This window comes from Dipodomys ordii, unplaced genomic scaffold (genome assembly GCF_000151885.1).
Source record: "Dipodomys ordii isolate 6190 unplaced genomic scaffold, Dord_2.0 Scaffold157, whole genome shotgun sequence".
Lineage (NCBI taxonomy): Eukaryota > Metazoa > Chordata > Mammalia > Rodentia > Heteromyidae > Dipodomys > Dipodomys ordii.
In genome coordinates, this window is record NW_012267373.1 from 6,064,553 (window position 1) to 6,074,295 (window position 9,743).

At 45.2% G+C, this 9,743-nt stretch overlaps 1 protein-coding gene across 2 annotated transcripts in view; it reads right to left on the minus strand.

Moving 5' to 3' along the window:
• Positions 1-9,743, minus strand: part of LOC105998171 (sodium-dependent glucose transporter 1-like) — a 60,986-nt gene that overhangs the window by 47,261 nt on the left and 3,982 nt on the right. The window contains exon 1 of one of the 2 annotated variants that reach the window (XM_013032821.1): positions 8,566-8,624. The exons of the other annotated variant lie outside the window; for it this stretch is intronic. Coding sequence (XP_012888275.1) covers positions 8,566-8,616 — 51 coding nt within the window. The 5' untranslated portion in view covers positions 8,617-8,624. Of the gene's footprint in view, positions 1-8,565; positions 8,625-9,743 lie in introns of those variants that run through there. 2 annotated transcript variants of the gene reach the window in all.

Consider the following 9,743-nt stretch of genomic DNA (forward strand, 5'->3'; position numbering starts at 1 on the left):
CAAGGCTCCAGGTGGCCCAGCCCAGATGCCCTGTGGCTGCCAAGGTGAGAGCCACAGAGAAAGACCTGGCTTCTGTGGAGGACCCTGAAACACCATTCATTTCAGTTGTCAACAAGTTTTCTTATTGTAAATATGAAGTTGTAAATTCACTGACAGGTACAAAGAAGCAAAGATCATTGTTTCCTTACCCAGAAGTAAAAACCGATTCATACAGTCCAAAAGAACTCCTCCGATCAAACAGCCACACATATATCCTAGAGCACGACCCACAAATATTTCAGAAAGACTGCTGATATTGCGGTTCACGTTAGTGGCCAGATCTTGAAAAGTAGGCCCCAGTATAGAAACACAAATTCCCTGAAATATTAAAAAAAAAGCAAAAATGTTTGCTTATCAAAACAATATGCATCTAGCTCACATCCATTACTGAAAAATGGGGAGATGATACAAGCAAAGTAGAGAATGAACTCAAGGCCCTGTGACACTAAAGTGTCTCCATCTCATTATCAGTCACTCTTTTGTACTTATATTTCCTTGTTCTTATAATTGCTGGAATTGTTTGCCTCTAGACTTCAAGAGGCAACTGTCAGCTGTGTTGTTTGTAACCAGCCAGCTGTGTCAGGGGTAGGAGTACTTACTTAGGACTTAAAGAACATCCCCTTGGGGCTTGTTGATAACAAGTTCCCAAGTAGGAACTTTCCACTGACAGAATGCTGTCTAGCTTCTTTAAATCAGCCAATCACAAACAGAATGTGAGCTGGACTCCTATTGGTAGGAGGGAGGGCACCACTCTTTGTATTAGCATAAAAACCAAGGGGGCTGGGTCTACCTGCCTAACTCTGGGTATAGTGCCTATGCACCCTTCTGTGCAGAAGTGAATTGACTGGACTAAATCTCCTTGTCTCTTGAGTGTCCTGAGTGACTCCGGAGGATTCCCTACTTGTAAGAGCCCACAGGAAGAAAAACACATACAGTGACACTCCTGTCATCACCAGAGCTGTAGACTCCAACTGCTTTCCTTCTCATCAAAATTTTTAATTTCATCAGGTTGTGGTGGTGCATTTCTGAATTCCATTGTTTAGACAGCAGGATGATCTCAAGTTCAGGGCTTCCCTGGACTAAAATAGCAAGATACAGATTCCAAAACACAAAACAAAACAAACCTCGGCCTGTTTCAAAACTGCTTTATTTCTTGTAGCATTTTGTTGTAGTTAGTTCACTATTTGAATAATACTTTGAAAGACTACTTTGAGAATAGCAATTGTTTTATACAACTTAGATTGGAATAAGAAGGAGGAGGAGGAGGAGGAGGAGGAGGGAAAGAAGAGGAGGAGGAGCACAAAGAGGAGGAGTAGGAGAAGGAAGAGGAGGAATAAAAGGAAGAGGAAGGAGGAGGAAGAAGAGGAAGGAGAAAAGAGTGTATTGAAAGTTAGTAAGTAGCTGGCTGGGAATGTCAGTCAGTGATATACCATCTACCCACCTTGCCTGAGTTCCTGTAAACAATCTCTAGCATGGCAAATAAAAATAAATGAATTCATGTGTTTATTTATCATATGTGGATTGCAAACAATAAAGCTATTCTTGAGGTTATTTTAAATTCTAAGCATAGCACACGCACTACTTTCCTTCCTTGCTCCTTCCTCTTCCCCTTCTCTTCCTTTCAGCTGTTTCAACTCAGGCCTGGGCCCATCGTCCCTGAGCTTTTTCTCTAGGTTAGCTCTCTACCATGAGCCACAGCTCAACTTGCATCTTTTCAGTTGTTCATTGAAAAGATTCTCACAGACCCTCCTGCAAGGGCTGGCTTCTTCCATTTTCAGATACCAGTTTCTGAGTAGCTAGGGTTATAAGTGTGAGCCACCCACCCTGGCTAATTATTCCTTGGAAGACTGACATTGGCTATGAGGACTGAAGTTACCCTCCAGAGACTCCCAGGAGAACCAGCGATGGAATATTTAGAATGGACCAACCAGGGCCTCTTGTGCCTGCCAGTCTCTCAGGGCACCTGGGGGTCATGAGAGAGAATTCTCTTCCATTGGAGTGTCACAAATTTGGGTTTTGAGCTCTCTGGGGCTGAACTAAATCCAGGATCACACTGAATTTGATGATCAACTGGCTCTTATCCAGTCAGAGACCCCCTATGAAAATAGATTCCTCCAAATCTAAGGCGCCCACTTGCTGAGGCTCCTGCTAACTTGACTCACAAAAATTATGGACCCAGAATAGGTGTGTGTCTAGAAACACAGGGTAGCCTTATTCTGCACACACAGACCTGAAAACCTTAGAGAAGGAGAGAGATCACCAACCCTTGTGGGAGAAGATGTGGGTCCCAGGGGAGCTGAGGGGTCTTTAGATGGATCAGGTCCTTAGATGGAGGGCCTGTGAAGAGCACTGAGAGGGAACTGAGCGAGATAACCCTAAGTCTCAGCCAGCCAGGCCAAAGGGCAAGGCGGGACTGAGGAGCTGGGGCTCAGCTAGGGGAAGAGATAGATCCTGATGGCTTCCCACAGGCCAGCAGGCCTCCTGTCCCCCTGATTACAAATGCCTCAGAAAAAAGGAAAATAGAAATGCTTATATAACTGAGGAATTCTCTCTCTCAAAAAGAAAATTTAAAGGGCTGGGATGTAGTTCAGTGGTAAAGCACTTCTCTATCAAGTGCAACATCCTGGATAAGATTCCCAGTAGCAAAAAAGAAAAAGTCCAAAAAAATACGAAAAAGAAGAAGAAGCAGAAGAAGAAGAAGAAGAAGAAGAAGAAGAAGAAGAAGAAGAAGAAGAAGAAGAAGAAGAGAAGAAGGAGGAGGAGGAGGAGAAGGAGGAGGAGGAGGAGAAGGAGGAAGAGGAGGAGGAGAAGGAGGAAGAGGAGGAGGAGGAGGAGGCAGAGGAGTAAAAGACCCACCACAACCACCAGCACCACCACCTATAATCATTTCAAATTTATTTGCCTTGGGTAGTCTTTGGTTAATAAAAAAATTGGATTAGTATTAAAAGGCATGTCTTTAGAGTCCTCTCCACTAGATGCAATACAACCAGAAATGTTCCTGATAAAGTACGGTTGTGTTAACTCCATTATACCAAATGTATCAGCAAAAATAATTGATGATGACTAGCTGTTCAAGATCTGCTCTTTATAAATGATCCAAAATAAATATTAGAGATCAAGTGAATTAAGTAGATGTAAAAAGATGTTATTCCTAGAGTACAATGTTTTATTATTCTTATAAGGAATTAAAAGTTGGGACTGAGGGAAATCTGTGCAACTCATCTTTTGGTTTTTCTTCTTCTACTTTTTTTTTCTTCCTTCCTGGGGCTTGAACTATGGCCTGGCACTGTCCCTGAGTTTTTGTGCTTAAAACTAACACTCTACCTCTTTGAGCCACAGTGCCACCTCCAGCTTTTGGGGGGTAAGTGGAGATAAGCATCTCATGGATGCCCATGCCTGGGCTGGCTTTGAACAGTGACCCTCAGATCTCAGCCCCATGAGTAGCTAGCATTACAAGTGTGAGCAAGCAGTGCCCACCCATTTTATATTTTAATTCTGATGGCCATATAAACCAAACTATCAAGACCTGAGAGTACACTAATAAAATTTTGCTTCCTCTACAGTTGGTCGTTCCAGAGCCTAATGCTATTTGGAAGTGTTAGTGCACCTGTGTGGCACACTGAGGAATTTTCCTGGCCTTGAGCAGCTCTGATCCAGAGATCTATCCTCTGCACATTACCAGTGTGGCATTCCCCAGGGCTTGTTTGCTAGTGTACACTGGAAATTGGCATCACCAAAGATTAAGGTTTTAAATTAAAAGAAGAAACTGATGTCACTAGAAATAGGAAGGGGGAGCTCTGAATGCAACTATACAGGAATGTGGAAGGTGATTTTGGTAATACTATAAGCTATGAAGGTATTTGATTAAGGGTAAAGGGACTAATTCTTGTTCTAAAGTAGAAAGACTGGTGTTCTCAAATGAGAAAAGGAAAGAACAGGACAAAATCCGGATGGATAAGAGCATTGTATAATCCTGAGTTTGGTGTTAAGGATATTCATAAAAAAGACCATGAACTACAGGGTTCTTTTTGTTGTTGTTGTTGGTTGTGTGGCTTAAACTCTGGGCCTGGGCAATGTCTCTGAGCTCTTCAGCTCAAGGCTAGCACTCTAACACCTGAGCCACAGTTCCACTTCCAGTTTTCCAGTGGTTAATTGGAAAAAAATGTCTCACGGACTTTCCTGCCTGGGCTGGCTTTGAACTGCCATCCTCAGATCTCAGCCTCCAGAGTAGCTAGGATTACAAAAAAGAGCCACCAATGTCCAGCAACTACAGAGTTTTGACAACTTTAAGACTCTTCCATCAGACGGGGTAAGAATTTTCAGAGCTTTGATGATGAAACGAAATGCCTCATAAACATCAAGCTGATCTTTAACCAAACATAAGGAAAAGCAAGAATTAATTAAAAACTAAGGAAAAGATTTTCAGATTGTCATGCTAAGTCAGCTACCACTGACTTTGTTAGGATATTCAGTCAGGGACCAGTAACTCATGACTATAATTCTAGCTACGACTACTAAGAAGATTTGAGGTCTGAGAATAGTGGTTTGAAGCCAGCCAAGGAAAGGAGAGCCTATGAGATATTTATCTCCAAATAACCAGCAAAGAAAAGGAAGAAGGAAGGAAGGAAGGAAGGATGGAAGGAAGGAAGGAAGCAAAGGAAGGAAGGAAGAAAAGGGAGGAAGGAAGGAAGGAAGAAATAGAGAGAGAGAGAGAGAAAGAAAAGAAAAGAAAGAAAGAATCAAGGACTAGAGCTGTATCACAAGTGGTAGAGCACTAGCTTGAACACTAAACACAAAAGCTCAGGGACAGTGACCAGGCCTTGAGTTCAAGCCCCAGTACCAGCATAAAAACCAACAAAAAAAGTGGGGATTTGTTAGTAAACAAAACTTTCATAATATCATTTTAAATCCAGAAGCAGTAAGGTTCATTCCACTAAATGAGGTTACGCATCATGAAGTGGAAAGTGTGGTATAGGGGATGATTTAAAAAGTAATTTTCTCATGGATGTTGCTCAGGAGATATACAGATTTATAGACAAATTTGACTTCTGCATTAGGGCCACCAGCTGGAGGTCTCAGTTCAGCCTTCTGGCCTGGTCAAATATTACTCTTAGCCTGGCTGTCTCCTTCCTCTATATCTTTACCCTGACCATGCACTTCTTGTACTCAGAGACAAAAGCTGTCAACATAAAAAATGTGCACTCTCTCTGCAGGAGATGAAGGTAAGTTTCAGGGAGGAACATTGTTCTTAGGGTTCTTAGTCACTGGCTCTTGGCAGCAGCTCAGTGCCACACTCATATGGAATTCAAAGCTAACCTCTAAGTTGGGGAACACTTTGGATGTGGTGGTTAAGCAGACCTCCCTGGGGCTCAGAGGGTAGGAGCCATGCTCTCAAAGGCAAGAGAAAACAAGGATGTTTCCAATACCGTGGAGGAACAGCACTTAGCTTTACAGCTCCTCCTTGCCTGTGTTGGCTCATGTGAGGGGCTGAAGAATACTGAATGCTTAACTTTCCAATGTGGTCAAAGAGGTGAAAGGAGGAGTTGAACAGGTGGCCGACAGGCTGGGGTGTAGTTCAATGGGCAGAGCACATACTTACTTTATACAGAAGGCCCTGGGTTCCAACCCAAGCACACACAGAGGAAAAGATGGCTGATGACTCTTGTTTCTTTTCCTTTCGTTTTTTTTTTTTTTTGGTTCTGGGGCTTGAACTTGGGCCTGGGCACTATCCCTGCACTCTTCAGCTCAAGGCCAGTGCTCTACCGCTTGAGCCACAGTGCGACTTCCATGACTCTTGTTTCTTAAGACACTACCACCCCATCCACTGCAGAGACTCCTCAGAGGAGAAGAACACACCCATGCCTGTGAGCTGCTGACTGGTGGTTAGCAGGCATCTTGAATGGTAGACGGCAAGGTTTTTTACTCTTCATCTAGATTTCCAATCTTGCTTTAATGAGTCTCCAGGTCTCTGTGACTTGTGTTACTGGGCTAATTACAAAAATGGTGGACTTCTTCTTTTCCTTGTTGGTGCTGGTACTGGGGACTTGAATGCAGAACATAGGGGCTGATCCTTAACTTTTCTGCTCTGGGAGATAAGAATCTCTCAGATTTGTCTGCTCCAGCTGGCTTTGAACCACAGTCTTCAGATCCCTACCTCTGAATAGGCAGGAATACAGGCATGAGCCATCAATATCTGGCTTCGATTACATTTTTTTTCATGTCAGGCAGTTTCAAATACAAGTATGAGCTTTAATCATAGCATTCTCTGAACAAAGATAATGACCACTAGTGCTTGAATACTGTTCTACTTTCTTTATTAAAGGTATATTAGATCATTTAATCATTTAATCAGTTTGTTCATAGAGATACTTGTTATAAAGAGTATTTTGGCTTCTGGATATATCTTCCTGACAGTCATAACAATAGTCTCCCTGATATATTCCCTCATGAGTCATGAATGTCCTAAGCAGCCATTCCTGTTCATCAAATGATCAACAGAAACATGAAGCAAGCATAAGGAATCATAAAGCAACTCTGTCATTGTAAATTGTGAATTCCAGGCGCTAGCCAGTGGTGACTCATACCTGTAATCAGAGATATTCAGAGATGCTGAGACCCAGAGGCTCAAGGTTTGAAGCCAGCCTGGGCAGAGAAATCCAGGACCCTTATCTCTAATTAATCAGCAAATTGCTGCATTGGAGATGTGGCTCAGGTGGTAGAGCACATGAGCATAAACACCAGGGAGGAGTGTAATGCCCTGAGTTCAAGCTCTAGTACCAGCATAAACAACAACAACAAATACAACAAATAGCAAATTCCATAATTAAGCCAAGCTGGCCATGGTCATGTGGTGACAGAAATTGCTGCCAGGGCTTAAGGTTTCAGTCACTTGAACTTTCTATCAACATTCTTGTCAATTTCCATTAACATGAACAGCTAACAAAATAGGGAATTGTTAAATTTGACCTACAGCTGCCTGTGTATACAGAGATCTGTAACCACCTTAAAATATGATCAAACTTGGACCAGAGAGAATGTTAGCAGATCAAGTGCAGCCCATCCCAGCCTGCAAGGTGCCAGAAATGTGCAAAAGAGGCAAATTCACTAAAACCCGTAATTCATTCCCATGTCACTTTCTTGCTCTGCCAATAGACATCACCTGCACAGGCTCCCTGACGGAGCTTGGCAAGCAGTTACTGTTCAGGTGTTTCCCAACACCTAAATCCTCAAACATTTCTTTGTGCAAAGAACGTGATTTTAAAAATGACTTGCTTAGGGCTGGGAAGGTGGCTCAGTGGTAGAGCGCTTGCCTTGCATGCATGAGGTCCTGGGTTCGACTCTTCAGCACCACATAAGCCAAAAGAAAAAAAGCCTGAAGTGTTGCTGTGTCTCAAGTGGTAGAGCGCTAGCCTTAAGCTGAAGAGCTGAGGACAGGCCCAGACCCAGAGTTCAGGCCCCAAGACTGGACCCCACCCCTCAAAAAAAATGACTTGCTTAACTTTATAATGGAGGTTAGCAAGAACTAGGGGTTACAGTTGCCTTTCACGGCTATTTCCTTGAACCCTTTAAGAAAAATGGTTTCACGTTGTCTACTTTTCGAGAATACTTGGCACTAATTGCACTGCTGCTCCAAAGGCAAGCCACCCCGACCCCCGAGCCCTTACCCAGCTCAACAAGAACAGGCACAACTAAGGACCAGGATCAGTACACAGGTGCACAGCAAGCACTTAGTACACTACAAAGTTAGGGCCTTGGCTGTATTCAAATTACTCCATGTCTTCTTAAGATTTACAAGTGTGGGGCACAGTGAGTGGGAACTCACCAATCACCAGCAGTGACTTCTTCCTTAGACCTTCTCCCTCCCTGCAATGACAAAGCTTTGCAGCAATCCTGCCTCTGAGTCTCTGAAATGCTTAAGTGACCAGGAGTGACTTGCCAGAGTTCATCTTCCCACACCCCCAGATCGCAATTGTCAAATGCAGAAATGGAAGCTACCCAAGGCAGTGGCAAAAGGTGTATATAGCCTTAACTATACTCCACTATTTTTATATTTCTTATAAGAAAAACTGAAGGTTTGATTAGAATTAGGGCAGAGTACAAGACAGGTGCCTAACTTTACCACTGAGCCAGACACAGAATCTGGAAAAGTCATTTTCCTCTTGATTTCCATTCTGTCTGCAAAGTTAAGCAGCCAGAACTTCCAAAAAGAGGAAACCCCAGAAAAGCACTTTTCTCTGTAACAATTTGGGCAGGGGCTAGAGACCCAAGAAACCTCTCTTGTGTCTGGGCCAGAGCCTAAAGGAATCTTACCAAAGTTTGAGACAGTTGAAACACATAGTAGGACACTCAATTTCATACTCCACCCTCCACGATTGGCATTGTACCCCAGGGTTGGACGAGGACACTGAGGCCAAGCAGATGAGTGGTTACTCAGTGCTCAAGTAGGGAGAAGCAGGACTCCAGGGGGAGAGCACAGCCCTGCAGGACCCCTGCTAGAACCCAGCCTGGGCGCAGCCCAGCTCTCACCATCCCCAGGAAGGCCAGACACAGGATCCCGGTGGTGAACCAGCGCAGCATGCTCCCGGCACGGCTACTTGGCCTCCTGGACACCGCCACTGCCACGGGCTCTTTCTGGGCAGGGGCCTGGGCCTGGAGGAGCCGCTGCCCGGCAGCTCCCGGCCCACCGAGGTCGGCTTCCAGCTCCAGCCTGGCGGCCTTTTGCTGCCCGGGGATCCCGGGCTCTGAGCACTGGTCCATCCAGCGGCAGAGGCCTCTGGGTGCCACCTCCCCCCACGGACGGTCCTAGGTCAGGGCCCGGGAGTTGAGACTTAGGACTGCGCACGTCTTGCAGGCTGCAGACACGCTCTGCTCCACTTGGCACAGGTCCTACAGATGGTGGTTGGCCTCTCCTTATCCAGGGCCTGTCTCCAAGGGTGAGGAAACTCAGTTGCCTGCAGCATCTCTCCTAGGGGAGTCCACAGAGACCCGCGGGCGGGCGCCGCCACGTGGTGGTAACTGTAAATGCAGCCTCGGAACAGCTGCTACCTCTGGGCTGACACCCTCTGCTCCATGGTTCTGGGGTCTCTAAGCTCACCGCGAGAGGACCCTGCCAGAGCTCCGCCTGCGCCTCTCAGCGTCACCAGAGGCCTCCTGGGCGCAGCTCCCTCTGCGGACTCTCCACCGTGCTGGGATGGACCAAGGGTCTCTGCATGCAGCCCATGCTCACCGCAGCCAATTCCAAGATTTGACAGGCAGCACAGAAACACCTGGGGCCAAGTCGCAAGCAGGAGTTAGTGTGCATTTGTGGAGTAGTTCAGCATTTCCTCCTCTCCCTGTGGCTAGATGGACACGAATAAAATTCCATATGAAATGAAAAGTACCCAAATATCAGCCAAGGATGTCCCAGGAGACGTAAAAGTAGCACCACCAAATTCCGGCCAGTTCTCCAAGGAGTTCCAAACGCTAGTGAGGTAGTGCAAGTTGCAGGCTGTAGCAGAAAGTGATGAGAAGCGTTACTTTTGCAATGTTCTACCACTAACCTATACACGTGTAGACCAAGACCCTTAATCCTCAAGAGCAGGAGATATTGACTTGAGTAAAAGACATTTAAACTACTGGTTGTAAAGACAACACATAGTGTGCTTGCCCTCACAATGAAGCCGTTCTTGCAGTTGGTGATCCTAAAGCAAGTGAGTGTGAAAATG